General features: G+C 42.1%; 1 protein-coding gene across 7 annotated transcripts in view; it reads left to right on the forward strand.

Annotated features, from left to right (window-relative positions):
* TJP1 (tight junction protein 1) overlaps nucleotides 1-27,277 on the forward strand; it is a 166,848-nt gene that overhangs the window by 69,625 nt on the left and 69,946 nt on the right. The window contains exon 1 of one of the 7 annotated variants that reach the window (XM_075045432.1): nucleotides 21,706-22,214. The exons of the other annotated variants lie outside the window; for them this stretch is intronic. Within the exon in view, the coding sequence (XP_074901533.1) occupies nucleotides 22,182-22,214 (33 nt within the window). The 5' untranslated portion in view covers nucleotides 21,706-22,181. Of the gene's footprint in view, nucleotides 1-21,705; nucleotides 22,215-27,277 lie in introns of those variants that run through there. 7 annotated transcript variants of the gene reach the window in all.

A 27,277-nucleotide genomic window follows, 5' to 3' on the forward strand; every position in this document is an offset into this window, starting at 1 on the left:
CTAAAACTTGTATCAGCAATAACAAATATAATAAGAAGTGCTAATTAGTTTCTAGCATCATCTCCTTTTTTTCTTTCATATTTGAAGTGTGGTTTGGAGTGAGGAAAGGGAGCACAGGGCATCCTGTCAATCTGGTGCTGAACAGGTCTTCGGAATATTTTCCCTGAATGTTCAGAGGGACAATTTGTTGCTCGGGGTTTGCTTGGGACAGAAACGCTGCTGTCACTGTCGCATCACAGGAACTTTCCCAAAATTCTCTTTCCTCTGTTCCCCCAATAAAAAAGGCTTCTGGTGAAGAGCATCACTGGGGAAACCGGCTTCTGTGCTCAGAGCAAACAAGTCATCAGGTGAAGGCATGGAGCCTTGTGGTAACATTGCTTCATGCCTTTGATACACACCTCTGCTACAATTCAGTGCTGTATACATACAGTGAACAAGCTGGCCTTAGTTGGTGCTATAATAATTCCCTTGCTGCCATGGTCAAAATTATAGTGTCTGAAGTATTCCTTCCAGATATTCATCAAAATGTGAGTGTGTTCTTGCCACTAGCAGCAAATCTGAGTCACACCCTCAGTGTGGCTGAGAAAGAGTTAGTCAACAGTCTGAAGCCAGAAAGTACATGCTGAAGTCTGGAGCAGCGTGAGAAAAAGATTGAACAGTAGGCAGGAGGATGTGAAATGCCATTCAGCATCTCGGTGGAAGGGTGTAGGACGTGCCTCATAGGACAGAGGAATAGGAAGCTGTGGGATTGCCCCCGGATTGTCTGAGCCCGATGTTCTTCATTCATGGCTATGTGGCAGCCACAATGACATGTCAGTGCAGAGAGCTGAGGGGCAGCTGCGGTGAATACAGCCCAAGACCTGGTGAACTGAGGCTGTACTTGCCTTGTGAGGTAACGTATGGATAGAAAAGTAAAAAGAGGAAGAAGTGAGGTAGAGACTGGAAACCCAGCAGTGTCAACATGTCTTCATACTGAAAGCGCTGCAGAACGGGATCTTGTTTACCCATAAATCCACCAAGACTAATTTAGATGTAAGTGCCATGGGCCCCTGGTACTACGATTTGGTGGAACAACCACCTTTCCAGGATTTCTTTCTGTTCTCTAGGCAAACTGTTTTGCTACTCTTCCCTCAGTCCGCCTACTACACTGCCATTCTTTATGTGATCCAGTCACTTCCCCACTTCTTTCTGGCCTATTTTTGCTGTTATGAGAATTCATTTGATTAATAATGGCACATCTGGGGAGAAAATGGGAATAATGTCTTGATCTTGAACTGCTGCTCACATATCTACATTAGTAAGTCATGGATAAATAGATGTTGAGTACTTCAATTAGGCATTCTTCCCTTTCCTACCACCTTCTGTTTCTCTACAGGTTTTAATCTCTGTGGGTTAGAAAATGCCAGCAGACTATGGGGATTGCCAGAAACTAATAATAATTAAAATTCCTTGCTATAAAAAGCAGCGTACGCCATTTGAGCTGAAAGCATTAGAACACTTTCCAAGAATTCCAGCATATTAAATTCTGCTGTGACATTTGACTTATAGCATGGTAATTTTTTTTTTCTGCTTCAGCACTGTGTAATGACAGTAAGTCCCAGTTTTGTAAATAAGTTCCCACACAAATTCTTCATGACATCACATGTGGGAGTTCACATAATAAAAAAGGAATGTTCCCCTCTTCTTCATGTTTCTTTACAAACTGTCTCCATCATTTAAACCAATGTCAAATTTTCTTTAAAGACATCGAGTCCACCTGCCAGAGCTACTAGAGATCTGTACTTTGTTACCTGTATTAATGTTCAGAAGTGCTGTATTCTTAATTGACCTCACTGATAAGCAGGATTAAAAAAAAAAGGAAAGCCTTTTGTAATATTCAGCAGCATAATCCAGTTGCTGTAGTCGATTGGACTGGCTAATTCAGGGTGCTTTGGTGGCAACTGCAACCTCAGAACTGGCTTAACGAGTTACATAGAGATTCCCCAACCAGCATATTGACATAAAAGCGGCACGGCTACCTTCATCACCAGGCTCTGGCTGAGGTTTACATCACAGAGGTGGAAAGGATAAAGCAAGACTTCAGCTCAGGTCTGTTCTCTTGAGTTTGTACTCTGTCGGATCCTGTGAAACTCCGTTAAGGTTCTTACCGATGTAGTTAATTTAAGTTGTGCTGATCTGTTTCTGAATGCTGCTGGAGACTAAACTTCAGGGACAAAATGGGTAGTTTAAATCCACTTTCCCCACGATCACTGATGTGTTGACACTAAACCTATACTGTAGCTGTGAATTTATTTTTATATGCCCAGGGCTCTGTAAGCAAGATCTGCATCACTGGACTAATGTAAAAGCAAATCTTTTTAGTTTATCGCTCATGTGCAGGACAAGAAATCTATCCCTTTTTAGTGATCCTTATTTGGTTAACAAGCACTTCTTTTACATTAGTAAAAAATTGTTGATACTTTGATACTAGCTTCACAAAAGGAAAGCTGTGTTGCAACGAAGACATTCCAACTATTAAGTGATTCCCTTGAACTGGCCTCATCAGGGATTGTGTTCCACTCTGAAACTGCCCACCTTGTTCACAGAGCCCAGGCTCTGGCCAAATTGGAATTGTTTGGCACTCGCATGCCAGCACATTTCCAGAACAAGATCAAATATTCTGATGTCTGACTGTTGCTCTTGTACCAAGGCACAGTGGAGATGTGTCAGACTTGTTAAAGGGAACATATTGCCAATTTGGATTTGAATTATAATTTGATGATCACTTACTGTCTTAGTGGTGTCGGAAACTCGCATTCAGTTTCTGTGTTGTAGTTGTTCTGTCTGTTCCACCTGCACTCTGAAGCAGTTTTGATATGGTTGCTCAGAAAAATGTTTTAATAAGTTTCTTCTCAGATGGAAGTACGCTATTGCTGCTACAGAGATTGACCCAGGCTACACAAGCAGCTGTAGCTGGAAAGAGTAGGGGGCACTGCAGTTGTCTCTTTTTATGCCTAGGATACCGACACCTGAAACATTAGCCCCTGAATTTCCTTCTTAGGAGTCTAAAGAAAAAGAATTAATTATGAAGCTTTGTATTGAAATGAAATATGTTTGGAAGCAAACAGAAAATATGTAAAGAAAACAGGTATTCATGTGTCCTGAATGCTTAGTTGTGGTACCAGTGGGAACTTTTTTTTTCTGTTTTGTTATTTTTTGTTGTGGAGAATTCTGCATAACACGTTGAATACTTCGAGGTTAAAAGCTGGTAGGACTGGTTCTTCACCCCATATTCTCTTAGCATCAGAAGCCATACAATTTTCTTTGTATTCCTAGGTATTTTTCAACCCATGTCTCCTGTTATTAATTTTTTAAAAAGTTATTTTATTACATCTTATCATAAGAAAAGACAGAAATAAAGTGTATATCTATTTAGCCCAATGGAAGGAGAAAGACAATGGAAAACAAAGACAGAAGGGTCATTCTCATCAACTAGACTCCTCTTTCTCCAGTAACAAAAGTAATTGCCAATCATACAAGTGAAGTCAGATCAATGGTTAACAGTATTTTCAGAGCCTGGACCACACCACAAAATAACCTTTTATTTTCTGTGGCCATGTCCTTCGTAATTCTGTTGCATTTTAGATTGTCATATTGAATGGAAGTTCTGACATTTTCACGTGCTAGCTACCACATCAATATTTGTTCTACTTTTCTGTTTTTTCTGGATGCATATATGCTTTATATAAAATTAAAACAAGGAGACATACTAATGTTTCTTTTGTATTGTCTGTTCAGCTTTGAATACTGCACAGTGCGCTGTAAGGTGCTGTGACATATCAGTTACTTATAAATGACTTATGTGGTTCTGGTGTAACAGTAGGAGTCACGCGAAAAATGCCATGACCATCTGCAGAATGGAAATCTGGAAACACTGTAATACGACATACAGCATCCATTCATTCCACATGGCACTGAGTCTGAAGAACAGCACTGTTTGGCTATAAAATGATGGAGGCTGATGATACAAATAGATTTTAAGAGTGTCTCCTGTGTATGTCTGAAAGTATCTGTACAGTACCAGATCAGTATTTTGTATGAGCTGTTTCAGGTGTAGAAACATTAAAAAAATTAGTATTATTCTAAGCAAAATAACAGAGCAGTCCCGAACAATGGACTGGGCAGCAGCTGAATTTTTTCTAAGACCACAGCATTGTCACAAGCAGCAGACATGCAGAAGGATGTGGAAGCCTGGCATTCACAATACAGTGCCCTGTTGCCAGCCTGGTCCTCCGGCACTTTTCCAGTGCCTTGGCCTCCGTGCAGGTTTAGCTTACAGAGAGTTTTATTTTTCAGGTTACGAGTGTAATTTTTGTAGCCCTTCTTGCTTCTGACAGTCAGTCAGTCAAAGAAATACATTGTCTTATTGAGGGGTAAGGGTTGATTCTATTTTTCACTTACCTCAACTGGGAGTCTGGTTTCCTCCCATCCTGCTGTGTGCTGCAGTGACATGGAGAATTTCGGAGGACTTGCGAGTCCAGGAGAGAATTCCCATGATATGCTTGATGTTAGGAGGCCCGTGTTTTTCCCACTCCAGCTCCCATTGTAGGAGGTCCACTGAGGACATGATGAAGTATGCTTGTAGCATTCTGCTAATTTACACAAGGAACTGCCGTAACCCTAGGCGTGGACAGCATTCAGGCAATACAGATATGACTTAAAGACATTTTTGCCTTCCCCTGGGCTGCACCTTCCAGAAGAAATGAAGCGCAGTATCTGTCCAAAGAAATACAGACAGATAAAAACTTAATTTTAGTTATTCAGCGTCACCTGGTCAGCAGAGGACTGGAATGGAAGGACAGCTTTGAAATTCTTTGATTCTACTCCTGCAGTTGGTGAACAAACTCCACTGATTCTTCCACAGAGCTACTGTAATGTTCTCCTTGTTATTACATTTCATGAAAAAAACAGCTGCTGCCTCTTACCTTTATGTCCAGCTGTTAACTCCTTTAAAAGACAACTGAAAATGAAGTAAATAGCATCCTGATAATTTTTTCCATTCAGGTAATTACTGTGGTTACTGTGCTACTGCAAACTGGGAAGAGGGATGTTGGCAACAGACGGGAGGCCTCACTCAGAGCAATATGAAGAAAGATACGTAGATACAGGGCAGTGTTGTAACTCTGTGACTCTTAACTGGTTTTGATGAGGTTCTTACTGTGTGTAAGGTGCTAGTAGCTGTGTGTAAGGAATGACAGAACCCATTCCTCTGAAAAAGCACAGGGACCCCTGGTATAGAATAGAATTTATTTTTAAATGGAGGCCTTCCCAAAATATCTTTGTTTTGCTCTGGGATTATTGCCAAAAATGTGGTTTTGTGACATTTTATAAATGTACCTGCATCCTTAGATAACATTATTTTTGTTGTTGCTCAAAACTATTTACAAAAAGAAACAGAAAGAAAGGGGTATAAACTCTATCAAAGTAAGTGCAGGCAGTTACCTAGCAAGACAAAAGGAAAATGACAGAGATGGTGAAAGAAAAGCTGGATTTGAAATGCAGCAAAAATTACTATCTTGCAAAATTCATTCCAGCATGTGAGTTTGCTAGAGTGGAGAAATGTGATTGAAATGCTTATCTCCAGGTTCAGGTGAAGAGCAAGTTTATAGGCATCACGTGAAGTTAGGAAGTGATTCAGTAGGTTAAAGGCAGTCAAGAGTTCGAGATTGCTGAAGCAGCACAAATGAGAGAGCAAATCCTGTCTGGGGATCAGGAGAAACATTGGAGAGAACAAGGCTGAAAGTAGATTGAGCAAAGGAGGACAGCCGTGTTTAAAATCAAAGTTGCAAAGTAAAGGATGTCAATGAAGTATTATCAAGACATTTCAAATTCTGTTTGGAGACAGATAAGAAAATTGTGAATGTAGGAAAGAAATGTTTACTGTAATAAATCGCATTTATATAATGTATCCATCACTAGATCTTGAAGTGGTTTACAATGGTACTTAGCTATTTTATTTTTACTTTATAGGTGATCAAACTGAGCAAATTAAGTGACCTGAGCAGTTACACAGAAAGTCAGTAGCACAGCCAAACTGCTGATCAAGAGCCACTATGTACAGTAGTCTGAATGTAAAGATGCTAGAACAGGCTCTTTCCTGTAGGGTAGCTGTTCATCTCACACCTGATGTTTCTGTGTAACTAAACCACAAAAATGCTAGACTGCTGTATTATCATCCCTGCATTACTTGAGTTCAAAGCATCACAAAACTATTTCTAAGCTTTGGAAACTGATGTCAAATGTTTATCAAGATAGCCTGCAATTTCTCTTTGCGTTTTGTCTGCATTTCACAGCATATTATAAGTGGCATGTCAGTAAAAAATAGATTCAGTCTTGCCAGCAACAGAAAGCAAAGAAGGAAGCGGCGGTAGTTGGCTCCCAGCAATGTTCTCTTGGGAACAAGTCTGAACTGAGGCAGCTTTAGGGCTCTTTAGTTAAATTAGAGTTTTCCTTCAGTTCTCTGCATGATAGGGTTGTTCTTTTAAGGACACTACCATTTTGCAAGCATCTAAAGAAAAAATAAAATACACTCTCAGGAAACAGACGTCTTATTGCACTGCCTAGGTTATAGTAGATACCAGTGCACAATACACAGAGAAAATACCTCTTGGTACCATATGAAAGAGAGCAGAAACATTCCATAAAACAGTAGAGGAAAACTCTCTCTGGCTGATGAGCTTTTGTCTTTAAGGCACAAAAATCTTGTGGGATGTAACAAAGAGCCACAGATATCTTACAAGGAACAAAAGACAGTTGTGGCCGACTCCGTTAACTGGGGTTCCGAGGCAGAGCTGGAATACTGCTGTGCGTGTCAGTCCTCTCTGCTGCCCGCTATTTCATAGCACTACAGGGGGCTGAGTTTTAGAGACTGTTTATGTGATTATTTCAGTTGTTTGAGTCTTCTTCCAGAAAACTCATCTTGTGCCTGTATTTTGTTGTTGCCACTTTTATTACTGTACTGAATTCAGTTTGATCTGTGGATTAAGTTTACACAGATGAAAGTAGATCTGGGTATGTTCCAGTCCCCAAAACAACCATTTCCCACCTTCCAGCCCCTCATTTTAGCATCACCTTTTTGCTGATTCTCCTGTATTCCCTAGTCATTGTATCTTTGACATGTGCAGTGGCTTCTTTGTAGTCATTATCATGACACCAAAATGGCTTAACAGTGATTCCTCCACGTGGCTTGTCACAACTGGAAAATGGTGCTGATTGTCCTGGATGAACTGGGTAAGAGGATGAACAGATAATCATAGAAATTATTAAGTTTGGCATCGTGATTTATTGCCTTCCAGTAGTGCTCAGTTCTACCGTCCTTGCTACTACAATCTCAAACATGGTGTACTGAAGAGACCGACAGATCTCTGAGCAGGAGGATGTGGACTTATTTGGAAAGGCTCCAATGTGCAGTGGCCACAGCAAAAGGAAGCAAGAGTGGTTTAATCATGGGATAATCATGCAACAGTGACTCACTGATCATGGGTGGATTGCTGTGCTTGCATATCTGGAATCCACCAGGAGCTTTAAGTGTGGACAGGCTTTGGCAAGAAACTGAGAAGTGTACAAGTGTTCGTGCAAACAGAGAGTCCTTTTTTCTGTAACTTATCAAAAAGAGTTGTCTCCTTGGATGCCTGATCATGAGGACGGCAGTACTCTCACAGTTTTGCTCAAAGCTGTAAGCAACCTTCAGTAATGTGGATAGTCAGAAAATATGCCAGACTTACGTAGTGGCCCTTAAGGAAAATTACTCACTGGAGCCATTTATACCAGCTTATATTTGCAAGGGGGGAAAAAAAAAAAAGATATTTTGGTCTAGCATTACAGATCTTAATCCATAAAAGCAAAAACACTGAAATTATTTATGTTTGCTTATTGAATGCTGCTTAAAGGAGATAAAATAACAACAGAAATTTGCTGAAAAATTTAAGTATAGATAAGGTGGAAGTAAAAACAACTGTGTAGTAGTTGATAATTTTCTAGCTTTTCTCTTTTGGTTCCTGACTCCAGCAGTCATTTTACTAAGTTTTGTATGTAAATTATTTTGTTTTCACATTAGTTTTTAAAGACAGGAGAAATTCTCATATAGGTGCGTGCAGAGCTGGCCTGCTTTTTATAACTTTTATAGTATCTCTCTGAGAAAGGAATAAGGAACAAAAAAAGTAAAAGCATACTGTTTGCTAAATGGCAGTAATGTCTCCTGTCAGGCAGTAGAAAGGGGGGGAAAAGGTATAATAAAGCTCACTGCTATTACTTAAGAAGCTTGAAAAAGTGACCTCCTCTGGAGGTGGAAAATACTTCAGGAAGCTAGTTAGGGAGGTTGAAAACGTTCAGAACATCAAAGTAATATTCCATTGTAAAAACAAGCTAATACAGAGGTGAAAACCCTGAGAAATTCTAATTTTCACTAGGGAGAAGCAGTAATCATAGGATTGTGGAATAATTCGGGTTAGAAGGGACCTAACGAGGGCTCCCACCTCCTCTCAAAGCAGGGTCAGGTCTGAGGCCAGATCAGGTTGTTCAGGGCTGTAGCCAGTCTGATCTTGAAAACCTCCAAGGGTAGAGGTTACACAGCTGTAATGCTGAAGGGGAAATTGAGATGACAGAAGAAATTAAAAGATAAGAAATTAAAATTAAGTTTGCACTTTGCAGTGTAATGTAGCTTTCAAAAGAGCCCCGGCTGTCTGCATCTGCAAAAACGTCATGCTGTAGAAGAAAGTGACAACAGGTGGCCTTTTCTGTTAAGAACAATCTGTCAAATTCCCATACTTTGCCAGTACATAGTAAGCTATAATAAGCTACCTTGCTGAAGTAACAGGCACTTGTAAGATAGTCAGGAGAGAAAAAATGAAATGAAAATATTAATGGCTGAATGTGCACATTGCATGAGTTTTTAAGAATGGCTACCAATATTTGGCTTAATTTTGTCTTTTTCAATTACAATTTTACAGCAGTACTGTGTACTTATGTACCACCAGTTAATTTCTAAAGCACATAAAAAGCTGCTTCAAGTTATTAATTTGGCCATATAGCCCCCATTGATGTTTTACTGATGTACAGAGAAGTGAAGTGACTAAGCCAAGGTCACCACCGAGCATGCCTGTGGCAGCTGGGTGGTAAAACCCAGGTGTTTGTGCTGTTTATGTCTCAGTGGTCCTCCTCCGTGAGGGAGAGGTGACAATACTAAGGTCATACAAGAGAATTCTCTGTCAACAATGAGTACTTTCTTCTGAAGAGGTCCCAGAAAATGCTTGGAAAAGGAATGTTGAAAAGCAGTAGGCTTCGTGCTATGTATTTTACACTTTTTTTTCTTCAGGTATGTAACATAGTAAAAATGAAGAGCCTAGTAAATGATCCCTAATAAAGAAACCGCAAAACTAGAGAAGAAAAATGAAAAAGACTGGCTTTGAGGCCATTTACAGAGCTGGAGGGATGTGAGGCTAATACAGTCCAGAATTTAACATCTGTATCCTGCCGCTGCTAAAATATGGGTGTAGTCATAGTTGTTTGCCCTTTCGTTGCAAAGTGGAGGTTAATAAACATCCCTGACAATAGAAGCAGGTATGATTTAATCACAGCTGTTACCACAGACAGGACTGTGCCAGTTACGTTTGCATTGCATTTATATTTACAGAAACAAGTTTGTTCAGAAGAAAATTATCTGTCTGAGAATCTGTGCTTACATCAAAGTATGTCTATTAAATACTTCTTCCATATAGCAGAGAATGGAAATGGAAAGATAACATCACAAATTAAATATTTGTTTAAAATATTGAAATAAATGTTAAAAATAGAAAAAAAAAATGGTCAATTTCTGGAGCATTGTATCATTAAATATGTTTTCATAATCAGTACCGACTTCCCCAGAGAGGAGAAAGGGCAGAGGAGGGTTTCCACGGTAACTGTCAGATTGCTTATGAAGGTTACTACAATATTTGTCTTGCCCATTCCATGCTTTGCTATGCAGTCAGAAACAGATTTCTGTGTTTTCAAGAGCTGTTCGGGCGTAATTAGAGGCTCAAAACGAGTTGAAATCTCAGCTGGCGGCCTAGCAATTTGTTTTCATGCTGCAAGTCATTCAAGATTTATATATGCATAACTTTTTGATGGGATAAGGGGATATCCTCAGTCCAAGTGCTCTGTTACACCTCTGTTTTTATGCAAGATACAATGCACTCGGTGTCCGGCTGCGGTCCGTCTTCTGCCCCTTAACGTGGCAGAATCTTGAGTAGCTGCCGTGCTTCTGTCTCTCCGAGGCAAAGACGGCAATATAATTGTAATAATGTTATATAATGGTGCATTTGTTTCACTCGTAATGCATTGCAGCAACAGGGTCATTTCTAAAAATATTAGCAATGCAGGGAAGTCGGGCTCCTCTGGAGCCTGGAGAAGGTTTCCACGGCAGAAGCCCTGCCCGGGGCAAGAGGGCTGTGGTGGGCAGATGGAGCACGGCGAAGGGAGTGGAGCAGGTCAGAGCGGGTGCGTGGTGAAGGTGCCTCCAGAAGCAGCGCACTGACTCACGGAGTCCTCTCTGGGACCGGCTCTGCTGGGAGGGTGTTGGCGGAGTCCTTGGCCGGAGGTGAAGGCTGCCTTTTCCCCGGTCAAGGCAGAAGGTGGGCGAACACCAGAACCGTCACCCTCTGTCTCTCAGCTGACTCCCCCCGACAGCGCAGCAGCGGGACTGCTTGTGTAAGGGTGTGCAGCCCACGGCTCACTGCCCGCACTGAATAAACGAAGAAGTTGCTCCCAAACAACTTCAGGTGCGTGACTTTTTAAAGCATCTCTGTTTCTTTAGATTCAACAAGCCTTTTAATGAAGGAGTGCTTATGTTGGCTGAATTCATTTTGGTTTCAAATACAAGAACCGCCTCTTTAAAAACAGAGAACATGCTGGGGCTGTAGGATACTGTTTTTCATACTGTCTAAAGAATAATATGAATACTGATTGTATTCATACTGATTGTACAACCTGGGCAGATTGTACCCAGGTGTACTCCTCACTGGGGCAGTTCCTTTCTCTGTCCCCGACTGCCACGCAGTAGTGTACTGGTGGAGCGCTGGCCATCCTTGCTGTTGAGGCATGACATGGTTTTTGGAAGGGGAGTTGGAGGAGGGTCATGTAAGCTCTGTGTTTGCCCTTTCAGGACAAGCAGGAAGACAGAAAATAATTGTTTTTAAAAACCAAGAAGTTGTTTATCTGCATATATAACACATACGTTTGGGAGACCTCAGTCAACTTATCCTTGAGACCACTGGAATGATTTTTGCAGTGGCATGAAAAAGGCTATGATGTAGATAGCCTTCAGTTACACAATCTAATCTGTTCACCTAGACACAAAATACTAATTTTTAAATTAAATGTGATACATAATGAAATTTTAATTTCAAAACTCGTAATTCAAGTAACAACGGTCACATGCTCACCATCCAGCTTGAGTCGTGACATTAAATCACGTTTTGATAAGATCTCATTACTTGCATTGTGGCATCATCAAGTACTAACACAATGGCATGTTCTGAAGACGTATTCACCTTATTGCTCTTCTGCCTCTCACTAGCAGATTGTACAAGATGGGGCTTGTGCTGCCGGAGGGAGGCATTGCTGTTCACACCCTTGTCTCTGGGCCTTTCATGACCATGCATGGGTAAAGCTGACCCTGCAGATATATGAGCAAAGATTCTGCAAAGCTCAGAATTTATTTGTTGTTTTTAATATAACGAGGGCAACAACTGCTATATTATCCTGTGCCTTTGCAGATATAATAAACATTGTACATGATTTGTAATCCTTGTTGAATATGCTTATGTAGGTAGAGATTATTTCACTGATTTTCCCAAATGATCTAAGCGTTCAGTGATTACCCCTCTAATGTATTTCTGTGCCAAGAATAATGAGTGGGTTAACTGCTCATGATGCAGCTCTGGCTGGGGAACAGAGAGAGGAGGGTTCATGTGAGTTACGGCAACTACTCTGGTGTTCATGGGGAAAAAGGCCTCCACCTCCCCTTCTCCCCTCTGCTGTGTAAATCTCTGTCAACCCTTGTTGCTGCCTCCAGATTACAGGGCTTTTAAAGAGAAACAATTAATTATCTTCATAATCAATTTGGCAGGTCCATTAAGGCCTATTAGTGCAGCCAGAGCCCTGACACAGTTACAGAAATGGAAAGAAGTAGGCTGGAAAGAAAAAACTAGTCTGTACTGGAAGAAAAGTGTATAAAAAAGGTGTTTCTTCTAGTAATATGTTTTTGGATGCTTTCTGTGGTGACTTAGTGGCTAGGCTTGCTCTGTTTTTTGCATGGTCTTGGCATATATTATTCAGAAAACAAAGAGATGCCCAGTTGTGAAAATAGAGTATGGCTACCATGATAGAAGCATTTAGAAGTAATATGAAATCAGCGCATGTCTAAAAAGCAGCAGTGCAGGTATTTGATGTTCTGAGAAATGTCAATATGACACATAGCCAAGCAATAGTCATAGGGCTTATTTCAACCTCTGTATTTACAGTCGGGTCTTCGGGAGACAAAAAAAAAGTCTGTTTTGAGGGCTGCCCCTTCTAATGAGAAGCTTTTGGAAAGTATGGGAAAATAAGTCTAAATAAAGTATCTGTGGAAGACCTTCTTCAAAACACTTGTTAGATTTATCATAAGAAGCTGTATAAATCGCTTCAGTATCAAGCATCTTGTTGTCAATTATAATATTTACTCATCTTAAAACAAGACAAGAAGTAAGAGTTATATGGCTCACGAAAGTTCTCATGCTTGGCAAAAAATTGACTTCTCCAGTTTTGAAAGTGCTTTCAGAAAGACTTGCTAGTTAGGGAGCAAGATTTATGGGGAGAAGCTGTATCTTTTATTAGACCAAAGCATAGCATTGAAAATAAAGGACAAGCTTTCAGGCAAAGGGATCAAGGGACTGAAAACAGCCACACTGACTGGTCTTCGCAGGGAAGCTTGCTTTAATGCTTCTCCTTGCTTTACCTGGTCTGAAAACAAGAACCATTTCAGTCCCTAGGCTCTTGTTTTAGCACTTTTCACAAGTATTAAAATCTCACACATTTGAAAAAAGATATGGCAGTTACAGTTTTTCAGCTTGCACACTGGATTAAACTGACAGGTGTGTAAAGAAAAAATTTAGCTAATGAAATTGATATAATGCACACTTTTCTGTGAAGCCTATGCTACTGAAAATGTAGAAATGTAGATGTGAGAAACTCTCATCCAAGTGTGGTAAATACAGCGTCTGCCCTCTTAGCTTTACACTGTAAATATTTTTGCTTTGAATCTTTCTGTCCTGTCTGTATATGTTTAGCTAGATTAAAGCATCATTCTGATTAGAGCCTCTTGGCATCACTATAATGTAAGTTGTGGCATGTGGTCCTATACAACAAGGAAGGTTTCTCTTGTAATGCAGCAGAGTCAGGAAAATTTCTGACTGCATATTTCTCAGACTTAAAGTTGGAGTTTAAGTAAAGATACATCCTTAGTCACGTACGTTTATCTTCTCAAATGCTAATGTTTTCTGAGTAGGCAAATGCACAACCAGTTGTTATCAGCAGCACTCAGCTAAGATCAGAATCAAGCCCCCCCCCCCTTCCTGGAGACAGATGTCACCTGTGAATGTTTCTGAAGAACTTCTGGTTTGGCAATCATGAATCAGTTTACAGATCTGTTTGCAGTATAAATGCCTAGAGAGCTGGACTGAATCTAATCGACTGAGAGAAATAAGTGAAGTTTGGACTCTGTATCAGTATAAGAAGTGTGATGACTCATAAAAAAATTATCATTTAGTACTGCACATGTTTTTGAACCTCTTGTTTACTGTGTTAAACATATCCAATATTACTCTGTAAATCTTGAACTAAAATGTATTACAGGTTGCAGTTAATGGGACCAAGTATAAAAAGCATGCATGTTTCCTGAGGACTTCTGAGCGATTCAGTGACAACTGGCTTCACTGAGTCTCTATACAGCCAATACTATATAAAACTCCAAACTAAAAAAATGTGCATCTAAGGATTTCTTGCACACGCATGGTGGCATATCTTACAGGACCACTTGAAAAATGTAATGTGATTATCCAAGGAGTAAAGCAAGCAATCTTAGTTCAGATGAGGTATGGGTGCCTTACCTTTGTACCTCTTACCTCTGTACTTTACCTTTTGTCCACGAGTTTGGAAATCTGCAACTGAGGAGATCTACGTGCTTGAAGTGTAGGTGAATGCCATGTAAGCGTAGATACATAATCATGTTATCTTCACCAGTAAACCCAGCTTAAAAAGTCCCCATCTTTGGCCTCTTATTCCTGCCTCTGTGCTACAAGGATAATTTTTAACCACTCTCAGTTTAGTTATCCCCATACAGAGTTAGCTTGATGCAGCTATGGAGGTGGTGGCACGGTGCAAGAGCAGAAACGAGCGGTCAAGTAACATTAGAGGAATGTAGGGCTTCCATCACGTTAGTGTGTATTGTGCACAGATTTCATGTGCTGTGACATACCAAAGCCCGAAAGCTAACCTGTGACATGTTTTTTCTTTCCTGACAACAACAGTCAGGAAATAATGCAATATCCTCCCACATTAAGCACTTCCTATTCTATTATCCTCTCTTGTATATTGTGATTGTGAAACTGTTACATAAAATGAAAACTTTTAAACTTATTTTAAAAACTTGTAATGGGTTTTATTTATGTAATTAAAAAGATTAGTATTAACTACATTGTAACAGTTACAGATGAAATACTCCACCAGGGCATACTGCAAAACCGCATGTTGTCCCTGGGAGCTAAATTTTGCTATTGATTGCAGACACAGCTAGAATAGAATATGTAATATCATGGATAACCAGATGTCTCCTTAGTTGCTACAGAATAAAAGTGACTGAAAAGCACTCTTAACTTTAAGATGGGAAGTATGTGATGCTCAATAAATTTGTCTTAAGTAAGATCTGTTGAGGGTGGAGGCTGAATTATTGAAACATGGAGTTAAAACTCGTAAAATTGTGTTCTACTGTAGTATTTTGTAGCAAAACAAGATTTGACACATTCATGTCTCAGGCTTAATATATTTTTGAATGTTAACGGTTTTGAAAGGGAGCCCCCCCCAAAAACCATCGCAGACCAGTGGTGACACCACTGTGCAATATAATCATCTAATAATATATAGTTCAGAAAGCTGCAGGGTGTACAAATAAGATAACTTGAGTTTCTTCCACTGACACAAACAGCCATCTTTTTAAAGTGCTTTTCTTTTAGTTGTTTTTAATATCTGGAGGTAGAAACAAAAGCAAATACTAAGGTGGAAAGGGTTCATAACCCTATGGGCGTGACCATCAGGAGCTTAATCCCCTTACTTACCTCCTCTAAACCTTACTCAAGTCATTCTTACAAAGCAGGTGCTACTAGGACAGAGCTACCAACTAAGGTAAAGATTACACTGGAATTACTGGGTGTAATCTGGTCTTCCTACTTCTAAGTACACTGTTAGTCCCTTGACTTGACGGACTTGTGCATATGAATTTTAAAAGAATAAATGGAGTCTTGTACCAGTTGTAATAAGAAAGGCTAGAGGATAAAAATAAATCTTGAGATTCTAAAAGTCAAAAGCTGAGTGGTAATAAAAATGGATTACAGTTTATAAATTCCAGTATTTTAAGTTTCTACATTTTTGCAATTATGCAAGAAAGTCTGTCTTATATGAAGAATTAAGAAGCAAATGAGCTCACGCTTTTGCAGTATTCTCTATAAACTTTGTTAGCAGTATAACGATTTTCAGTATGTGTTTTTGTCTTGAATATAATGATTTTCAGTACACAGTTTCATGTTCTATATGCATGCCCTCCTCATTAACAAAAATAAGTCACGATAATTTCCTGTGGTACTCATTGCAACTGCGATACTTATGCTTAAGAAACTGGAGAAGTGATCTCACATTTCCAAATTATCTGGGTTGGAAAACCACACTTCTGCAACCCCCTTTCCTTCCCAGCTTGATTTGTCCTTATACATGGGGATTTCTGTTTGGGTTTCAGAGAACAGTTTTGTCACTGTGCAAGGGTTCCTGGAGAACTTCTGGTTTTGAATGCAAAGTTGTTTGCCAGCAAGGTAATTAAATCAATCAATTTTATTAAGCTGTCCCTGGGCTGCCTTTCCAGAACACTTACAGTTTGTAAGTAACGAAGATCTTTATCCTGATGTGTGTTCATTCTTCACTTTTACTTATCAAAGTTACCTGTGCAGTTAATCTTTGGTACATGTTGCTTGTTGTCTGGACAAGCATTTTTAAGAATGAACTGCTAGTCATGCTCTCTGAAAGCAAAATAATAAAAACAAGAATTCTAGATCAGTGGAGCATGTGTGGTGCTTGTCTGTGGTGTAACTGTTTATCAGACTGGAACCACATTAGCAGTGAATGTACACCTGCTTAAGTTCCACAGCTGTCTGATTATTTTTACTGTCCCCTCTCTACCAAATAAACCTGGAGAAAGTAGAACAATTCAGAATATCTGACATTTGGACATCCAGTGGCTACTTATAGTGAAGCATTTAATAAAATCAGCCTTGATCAGCTGCAGTGCATTTAAATACACAGTCCCATCCACAAAACATCTGTCCGAGATGGGAAGTAGAATAGTTTTACATAATGTTTCTGTAATAAATTAGCTCTGCTGTTGTGAACCAAGATTAAAACTCACGGATAACATTTTCTTCAACGGTGGTCTCAGATTTTGTCACTACACAGAATTATACAGATAACAGTGATTCTCTAAGACCTGGTCCAAACCAAGGAGACAAGAGTTGTCTTTTTTATGAGGCTATCCCAAAACAATAACGAAAGAGACTACTCCTCAGCTCTATTGTGATAAATTCTTTAAGTATTTTAAGGCTGCAAATAATCTTGCTTTGCTACTGCAACCTACTTTTAATTCTGTTTGTACACTTGCTGTTTGCTTAAAAATTGAAGTGATATTCTGACTGAACAGAAAAACCTTGCACTGTGTTAAACCTAATACTTTTTTCTTTAAGGTGTTAAACAAGAAATAACAATGAGTTTAGAACAGCAGGAGTTTAAGACAGGCTGACTGGCAAAACAGGTTGGGTTTATTCCCATTCAGGGCATATTCAGCCTCTGGTGCCTACTTGAGGTGTATGGTTTAACCTATTAATGACAGATAAAGTACAGATGTTTGGGATTTTGTCTTTGTCTAACAGCTCCAATATGTAAGAGGCAATCAGTTCCTGGAAGACTCTGTTCACTGAACATTGAGCAATTATCTGCAGTGTTTGTAGAAGAGGCACCTACAGTGGTACACAGCCTTTAAAGGAGGAAGTAGGTACAGGAAGCAAGCTTTAACTGTGTGGAAGTGGGAGGAAGATAAGTATCATTACTAGACATCATTACTACATTAATTTTTTCCCTAGGGACTTGATTCAGCAAGACACTGAAATTCTGTGTAATTTTAAGGACATGAATTTCCCACAGCTTTCTTTAAACCACTTTCTTATTTCTTGAGGTGGAAACAGAGACGTTCTTCTCTTGTGGTTTACATGGTGAGTTCTGATTTTCTCTTCCCCTTTTTTCTTCATTACTGAAATGCTGAAATCAGGTGGCCATTACAAATACAGAACATACAGTATCGACTAAACTGCTTGACATCGTTGATAATATATAGGCACATTTATAGCTAACTATCCCAGGACTACCTCATAGGGCAGCAAAACCATCTGATATCTCTGAAAGATCTTACATGAATTGTTCTCTTTCTGAGCCACACGCACCACAAAACCCACAGGAAGTTGTCTCAGTAGTGGCTGTGGTTCTGCAGTTTCCTTCTTCCCCATCTTTAAGTGGTCAAAACATTTCTTAAAAAGTTAAGTCAACACAAAGTAGAGAATAGACTTCCTGTACTTGCAGCGTAATAGGTACACGTGCCTTCAGTTAGAAAGAAGGATTCACACATCTGATTGTCCTTCTGTGTCCTTTGAATCAATTTAGGGTTATTGTTTGAACTATACTGATTAAATAGTAGTTTTATCCATAGGTTTCCTACCAAGAAAATAGAATAATAATTCTTTTAGACATCTCTCAGTAGCACTTATTTACAGGAGGAGTAAAGCACTTGCTTTTCTTCAGCTGTTGACTTTTAAGACAATTTTCTCTCTTAACATGAGGAAGCCATCCTGTTTTCAGGACCTAAAAGGGCAGTATGAGGAATATGATTTAAAATTCTGATCCTTCAGCTAACAGATGGGGCTTGGTATATATCTGTATCTGACTGAATGTACTATATATATAGGGCATATATATGCATAAACACTGACACGTATATATCTCTCACGATATATCAATATGTGTATGTATATACATAGACATTTGCTGTTTCCTTAAAGCCTTTTTGAAGGGAATACATGAATACACTGGAATCCCGACAGTCTTAAAAAAAATATAACTTACTCATTTCAGAAATTAATTTTTTAAAACTTTATTAAGAATAAAAAAAAAAGTATCATTCAGGGTTTCTTTCACTTAATATAATTATTTTCAGTTGATTCGGCCAACATTTGACCAACATTTGATTTGGCATTCTCAGTACTGTTGATGGTAGCTTTGCTTGTGAGCAATTTATTAATGAAGAGATGAAGAAGTTCTCCCGAAGGAAGAATTTGAAAGGACAGGAACAGGTTTCTGCTATTGCTTTGTTTAAAACCAAGCAAAACCATTCATTAAAATAATTTGTATCTACCAACAAATATGTGCGTTTTACCAATGCTAATAGAATAAGATGGCATTTCTAGCTCTTCTAATTCATATCAAGAGTAGAGATGGAGTTTTAAATAACTGTTGGAAGGAAGGAGAAGGGAGGTGGGGAAGGAGGGAAGGAAAGGAAGGAACAAAGAAAAAAACAGGAAAAAAGGAAAAAGATGGAGAGAAGGAAGGAAAGAAAGAAAGAAGGAAACAAACTAGTCCCATTAGTCTCTGTGGGCTACAAGAGTTATGTATGTCCTCTCCCAGACTGGCAAGAGATCATCTGTGATCATTTTATATCCACTGCCAGATGTTTCAAACCCCTAGATAGAAGTCCTTCCTTGTTAAATAGTCTCCTTCCTTGTCAAATTCAGTGTATGGATTGATGGCATTTTCTCATCCAGTGTAAGATGATACAAAAATGGCACGTCCATCTTTGCTGGAACTTTCTTTGCTTAGTATTTTTCTTGAACCTTTTTATTTGTTCCCCATCTTTCTCCCAATAACCCGAATAACTACTTTTCTTTCCCATGGTCCTTCTCCCTTATTTTAGGGATCCATCTCCACCTCTCTGTGTTTGCATCCCTGCCATCCTCTTTCATTCCCCTGCCATATGCTTCATCTTGTTCTGTGGTCTTTCATCTTTGTTCCCAGCCTATCCTCCCCCCCCCAGCCTGCAGGCATTGCCTACCCTTCCCAGAACTATTCTTATACAAGGGGGGGCAGATGAAAGGGAGGGATTATTTTACCCTACTCTTTATCAGGTCACCCTCCCCGGAGTTTCTTCTTGTGCGTCTCCACACCTTGAAATCTTCCCCCACCTTCCTGTTGTGATCTCAGCCTTTTCCTTCCTGCCTTCTCTGGTGAATACCAGTAGACTCTGGCAATGAAGCATGCGGGCATTAAAAAAAGTCACATTCCGCCTTCTGCATGTGTAGATAGATTAGAAAAATATATCTAAGGCTTAGTTACGTCTAGCAATTAACAAATAAAAAAATCTGCAGAAATGTTTTCATGGCAGGGGCCGGCAGAGGAGCTTTGGCAGAAGGCCGTACCGCAACGCAGGAGAACTCCCGTGGGGATGAGCCCCTCCCAAACTCAGCACAGCCGCTGCGCCTCTGCGGGAAAAGGGGAGCCAAGCCACGGTACTCGGGTACTCTGGGAGCAGTCAGGTGCCAGAAAGTCAGGGATGGCGCTGACTAAATCTAGAGGTTACTGGAGCTTTGAAGCTGCCCTGGCGTGTACTAGGAAGAGGGCTGGCACTGTTTGCTCTGAGGGAGAAGGTCCTCGTGGGCTTACTCTGCCCCGCAGTGCCGCGTTCTCCGCGCCATGGTGGAGGAGTTGGCTCTTCCCCCCCGATTTCGGACTGCTGCCTTGGGAATTTGCTTCAGCTATTTCCTGGAACATGAATTTGTTTATTTTCAAAGGAGAACAAATGTAAAACTCATACGGGAGCTTTGGGTAGGGCGTTCCTTTGTAGAGGACTGATTTGGATCGTTGAATTATTGTCGCTTTTTGAGAATTTAAGTACTTCTGAAGATTGCGTGGAGCACAAAAGCAGCTGGTAGCACATAAAAAGCACAACTGCAGAAAGTTACGGCCCCAGTACCATGCCTTTTACTGTCATCTATGCCTCGTGAAATGTTTGCAAAGCGAGTGCTAAATACTCCAATTTTGGTCTGGAATTTTTTCTCACCTCCTGTCCTTTCACTGGAAGCTGATGTATCTGATTATTCATGGAACTTTTGCTCTAGTCTAATATCTAAAGAGTAAAGTAATCAACATAATAAACCATAGCAGTGTGGCTAACACCCAGAGCGTGCCCTCTTTTCACTGAAGCACTTCAGTGGGCGAGTCTTTTGGAAGTGGTTTGATTAACTTAGGACTTGGCCCTACAAAACTTGGGAGCACGCGCTCGGCTTTCTGTGGCGTGAGCCGTCCCGTCGCGGTAAAGCCAGAGCGTGCTCGAGTCACAGCTCCAGCTCCATTTTCAGAGCGAGCCTCATCCTGCACGGGTTAGGCACCCACCTCCCAAAAGTAAGATAACATCTTTAAAAAGCCTTTTTCCTAAATGGAAGGAGAGAAAAGGTTTGCAGTGCTTCTCTTAGCGCCGAAATAAACACTTACTTCGTAGAAGCCACTAAAAGCCCTTGGCCTAAAATACTTGAAAGAGTTTATTTTTCAAAGCCACGGGCAGCAGTTCATGGCGCTATAGGAAATGCTAAGGCTATGCAGTCACCACCTTAAACCAAATCAAATCTCCCGAGTTGTTTTCTCTTTGTGTCTTTATTGCTTTTATCTCAAGAACAAAATGTACAATTAGGAACTTGAAAACTAATGTCCCGCCGCTTCAAACAATAGACAAACACGAAAGCAGGTTCGAGCCCTCACTGATGGACATCCCAGTTCTGCCGTCCGTTACAGGGCTGCGAGAATTCGTCCGTCCGCCCGCCCGCCGCGTCGGCAGGGCCCAGCGCAGAGGAGAGCGGGAAGATAAGCCCTGCTCAGCCGTTCCCGGCGGAGCCGCCCCGGCGCCTGCAAAGGGACGGACGAGGGCACCGGCCGCCTCCCACCAGCGGGTGCCCCGCCGCTCGGCGCTGCCGGGCTGTTGGCGGGCGCCGGCCCGCTCCGCTCCGCTCCCCGCGTTTCAAACCGGCCCCCGCGCTCCCATAGGCTGCGGTGGGCCGGCTGCCGCTCGGCCCCCGCCGCCGGTGCCCGCCGCCCCGACCATCGCGCGGGGGAGCCCGGCGGCGGGCGAGGCCCGCGGACGCCCCCGCGCCGTGCGGTGAGGGCGGCGGGGCGGGGGGCGGCCGCTCCGCCGCAGCCGCTCCGCCGCCGTTCGCGGGGCCCGGGACCGGCGGCGCTGGGGGGGGGGTGGCGGCGGGGCGGGGCTTCCCCCCTACTCCCCCCTCTCCTGCGGGCGGGATGGGCCGTGCCGGCAGTCAGACATGTCAGTGGCTGCGCGGGGGGAAAGGCACGCGGCGGCCGGGCGAAGGGGAGGCGCGCGGCGCGGCCGCTGAGGGGACGGACGGGCGGCGGGCAGGGGGGGCCGCTCCCGCCTTCCACGCCCCGGCGGCGGCACCGCGGGCGGGCTCGGCGGGTCCCGGCCGGTCCCGGCCCCCGGCGGCGCGGTGCTAGGCGCCGCTGGCCGCCGGAGGGAGACCGGACTTTTACCAAACTTGAGCCTCCGCTCCCCTTCCTCTTTCTTTCTTCCTCCCTCCCTCCTCCCCCCGTCCCCGCCCCTTCCCCGCCGCCCTCCTCTTCCTCCTCCCCCCCGCGCCCTGGGATGTTTATTCGGGCAGCTGCGTGAGGCGCGGGCGGCGGCGGCGGGGAGTTTCTCTCCCCCGGCCTGAGTAGTTGCAGGCGCGTACGCGCTCGCCCGACTCCGGGGGAGAGAAGGAAACAAAATGTCTGCCAGGGCCGCGGCGGCTTCCACTAAGGTAAGGCTCGGCCCCGGGGCGGCGGCGCCGCTCCCTCCCCGCTCTAATCCCCGCCGTCCCCTCGGCGCGGTTTCGGCGGCGGCGCCGTCTTGCAGCCGCTTGCCGCGCCGGCGAGCCTGCGTCCCGGCGCCCGCCGCTTCCCTCGCCCGCCCCGGGCGCGCAGGCAGCGCGGGGGCCGCTCGGCCTGAGGGGGGGTGGGCGAGGCGGGCCGGGCCGGGCCGGGGCCTCCCAGCCGCCTTCCCTGGGCGCCCGGCGAGCCTCCCGCCTGCCGGCCGCGCCGAGCGAGCGCGCAGGTGGCCCGCAGCCCACCCCGCCGCCCCCCTCCGCCCCGGCCTGGGGTCGCTGCGGCGCTCCCCGCCCGCCCGCCTACCTGTTGGACGTGCGGCGGCACCACCCGGCTGGCGGGCGGGGAGCGCCGCGGGCGCCGGGCCCCGGAGGCGGGACGGGTCCGGGTCCGCGTCCGCCTCCGCGCCGACCCCGGGCGCGCTCCCACGAGCCGGGCCCTACCCGGCCCCCCCGGGAGAAGCCCCCGGTGGCGGCCGGAGCTTGCTCTCGCCGGCTGCGGGGCAGAGGCGGTTGGGCGGGCGCTGCCTGCGCGCTGGGGCAGGCCGTGCCCTTTTGTTCCAGGCTGAGGAGTCGGGTAGCAATTAGGAAAGGTTTAACCGGGAGGGTCCAGTACTGCAGGATTTTTCTGTAGCCGCTGAATCAGTCGGGGATGATTGTTGCTGACATACGGTAAACAGATTTGGGGCGGCAGTAATCCCTCAGAAACTTGTGCCGGTCCTCCACCTGATCCGTAGGTGTTTATGGTGCAGGTGCACGTTGTGGGGTGTGTACTCTGACCTCCCCTAGGACTGCCGCGGCGGTGAGTAATGCTGAACGTCCCCCAGGGAAAGAGGTGGAGTTAGGAACGCTCAACAGGTTATTTTTCCTTCGTGCAAAATTAAAGGCTTGCTTTGAAACTAGTTCGAATTTAAATTTCCAACTAATTTTTAGCTGTGACTCCTGAGTAGGCAGCTGCCTTGGCATCAGCGTGGCAAGTTCCCATCGTGTGTTAGCTGGTGTTGCTGTAGCGTGGCTTAGTGGTGTTTGCTCGCGAGTGAAACTATGTGGTTTCGGTCTGATGTCACTTGCTGGTATGTACTTACTCAGAAGTGATATTCTGCAGGCTGAAGCAAAATACACACCTTATCGCAGTACTTAAAATACTGACATACTGGTAAACTTACTAGTTGTTAGGTGTTGTTAGCTGTGGTGATTTTATCGACTCCGAAGTCTTAATTTTACTTTCAGGGTATATTCGAGGCAACTTGAGTTTCCAGAGTGCAATTTAAAAAACTTAAATGCCATTGTCCATCTACTGAGTTGCATGCCCCTTTCTAAGTATGCTTTCAGAGATCTTTTATTACATTTTAACTTATGTGCATGTGTTTCAACAATAAATGCATACGATTGTGGAAGTAATTTATTTTGGGTGATATTTCAAACAGGTGATATTGCCCAGCTACAGAGACAGATAAAGCGTATGTTTTCCCCACCCTGTTCAGATGCATTTATATTAACAACAAACAGGTCCTGAAGGATAAATGTTGTCTTTGCTCCCAAAAAGAATAGTGTTGTGTTAGAATCCTGCCACATGAGGAATTGTGAGAAATTGCATCAGCTCAAATTTTGCAGATTTTCTCTTGTATAAAATCAGGGTGCAAGGTTCCCACTAACATTTCAAAATACTCTCCTAAAATACAGCTATTTTGTGAGGCTGTGGAAAAATACTGCCTTCCACAAGTGCAGGCACTGTCTTAAAAAGGAATTTTATTTTTTTAAATACTGAAGCTTTATTTATTTTGACTGTAGACTGGGGTGCCGACTGGTGTAAAATTGGAAGTTGTATGTTACCATAGGAGTTATTTGAAACTTCTTCCAGATCGTGGTCATATTAAATTGGCCCTTTGAGGATGTATACAATATCACCCAAATTAATTATACTGAAAGGTATGTTAAATTAAGAATGTTGCAAAATATAGTCTCCCTCGGGATTAACTCTTCACTGGTACACTTTCAGATTTTATAGAAATCATGTATTTGAAATAGCGTATCTCTTTCTCAGGGAAAAAAAAAAATTACTGAGTCCTGTAACTTTAGTGTAAGTTCTTACAGTCTGTAATAGTCTTTTATCAAAGTTATTTCTTACCTTTTTGATCTTGATCACAGAATTGTCTTTAGAATCTTATGCATACAGTTCATACGAATTTCCTTGTCAAAACAGAAATGCTTTCAATAGATGGGTAGCGTTACTTCTACTTCAGCCATTAGTTCCTAGGCTACTGTGCATATAGTTTTAATAGTTGTAGGTGGGGGGATTATAAATATTTTAGAAATACTAGAATATTGGAGGACTTCTGTGTTCAAGTTTCAGATCTTGTTTCCTTCATCACCCCGTCGGACATGGTATCTGGTTTCTCATTTTTGCGGTTGTAATACATTTAAAAAACCTCTGTGAATGGTTTTCTCTTAATTGTTACTTAATGTACCTTTTAGCCTTGTGGGCCTTGTGTCCGTGTCCACATTTATCTTGGCACACTTGACCACAAGAGAACAAAAAAAAATTTTTTGATTAGCTGAATAGTTCTTATTTGTACATGTGGGAATCTTGGCTGGTGTGATTGATTGTGTTATGCCCTATTATCAACGTTGTTTATGCTACCTTCCACTGCCCTTGAGTTTCAGTTTCTTAACTTTATCCCTGCTATACTGTAAAAGAATGTGTTTTTATTAAGGTTTTAAATGCTTGCTGTAGCTGTTGGTAGTATGCAGTAGGAAACAGTGAGAGAAATGAAATGTTGCTTGTGGTCTAATCTAGTGGTGGCTGTGATTACAAAACGTAAGGGGCCTAATCTCTTCTGATGTCTTTTTGAACAATACTAATCAATGCTGTGGGAATGAGTGTGTCAGGGTATTGGTAATGAGCTGTAAGGCTTTCCACCTTTAAGCTGAGTTCAAATATAGTCCACATTGGTTAAAAAAAATACAAATGCTTTTAAGTAGTAAATGTGGGGACAGGACTTCCTGAATCCTACAGCCTTTTTGAATGCCGAACCTGAGGTCTTGAGACTTTGTTCTAGTTTTAAATACGTGCACAAAGAATATTTCCCAGTCTTTCACCTCAGTCCTGTAATTAACTGGATTTTGGTTGTTCTGTCTTCCTAGCTCCAGGCATGTATTGTATTATCTACCACTTCAATCAGAAGTTGAGAACTTGATCACGTTAACAGTTCAAGACTTGCTGATTGCAAGTACTCTTTGGTTTCCTCTGCTAGAGGGATTGACCTATAGTTTTCATAAATGTGGGTTAGCGTTCTACCCCAAATCCTACTTCGAGACAAACACACAATGTATTTGTTTCCTGTAGAGGATATATGCGCAAGCTTTTGCAGTGTTTTTTTTAATGTGCTGTAATCTATGAGAGCACGAAGTTTGGAACAGTATTTTGGTTTTCCGTTTTAAGTCTGTATGAATGCTGTAACGTTCGATCAATTCTCAGGTTGCTGGTGAGATTCTTCAACTATAACAACAAAGAAGAAATAAGTACATAGAAAATGCATATGGGGAAATAACACCAAGTGTGGAAATAAGCTGAAGATTTGGTTTAACATCAGAACCTACCTTCTACTTAGAAAAAAAGATCCTGTAAAATGACTGCATTTAATTTTGATAGTGTCCTGTAAGTTTTATTTGGACTCTAGGAAATACTTATTTTAATGTTTTGTTTTCAAAAAAGAAATATCTATGTAACTTATATTTTGGATTTGAATTTTCTTAAATTCTTTGACTGTTCCAGTTACGACTATAGGCAACTTCAGCTATCAAATGATAGTTCAGGTGTATTTTTCAGTGTGAATTTTATTGTAATGTGAGAACAGCCATGAGCTCCACACTCTGTAGGTCATTATGAAGTGTATTCTGGTGTTTGCTTCTCATTCAACATGCAGCACAAAGATTACTGTAATGTAAACAGAACTTGAAATCTGATGGTGCCTGGGAGCTGGTTCCACCTTTATGGAGTGGAAAATCAGGAAGACCTTATCAGTGACCAGCTAGCTAATCTTTGTTTCAAGGAAACCATCTAGAAATGGGTTATTGGATGTCATAGGTATTTTAACGTACATGTTGTACTACTACTTAAAAGCTATGAGAATACATATTGGGCTTCTGCCTAAAAAAAAAGGATCAAAACATATTTTGAATTGGTGCTTGAAGTGAAGAGTACAGTGTACTGTCGTGGTCAAAACTTTACAGTATAAGGACTCATGAAAATACTTGATTAAAAAGTCCTCAGCATAAGATACTGAGTTGAAAACAGACCTGTACCTAGTGAACTATTCAAGCTGTGAATTGTGCTAAATACTTTGGTTTCGTTACTTGAAATGCTATGCGGAAGAGTTGTCTGTGGCAGGTCAAAGCACTCATCCAAAAACTTTGTATCAAAGTCAGTGAAGTTCTGACCAAGGACCCAACTGTTCACCCATTTTGTTGCAGGTCATGCCAACAAGCTTGCAGTATGAAATAGGATCCTTTCTTCTGTTTTGTTCTCCTATCCTCTGTAACTAGAGGAAAGGTGATGTCTTATGTATATCGAAATCAGATTACAGTTGCAGCATGGGGAGAGTAAAGCTGTATTTGTGTCTGTGTCAAAATTAATAGTCCCAATGTTTGCTTTATTAACTTTGTGTCAAAGTCTAAGTGTCTACTTGAGGTAAGGGATAGTGTTTGAAGCAAATGCTTATTGTTAAGTTTATAGGATGTCTGAAGTTGCGTAATCTGTACAGCAAACTACCCTCTGGTTAAGGAACACATTGGTCATTTATATCCCCCAATTTTTCCTGGTTATCATAGTATAAATGCAACAAAAATTAATATGAAACTATGCTCAGTGTTTTCTCAGGCAAATACATTGCTAATGACTTCTTCGCTGAATGTACTGATTAAGCAAACAGCCGTAGGGGAGTCTTAAAATGAATTCCATGATTCTGTGCAGTGTATTTATGCTGACTCCAAAAAGTCCT

This window comes from Buteo buteo, chromosome 13 (genome assembly GCF_964188355.1).
Source record: "Buteo buteo chromosome 13, bButBut1.hap1.1, whole genome shotgun sequence".
Lineage (NCBI taxonomy): Eukaryota > Metazoa > Chordata > Aves > Accipitriformes > Accipitridae > Buteo > Buteo buteo.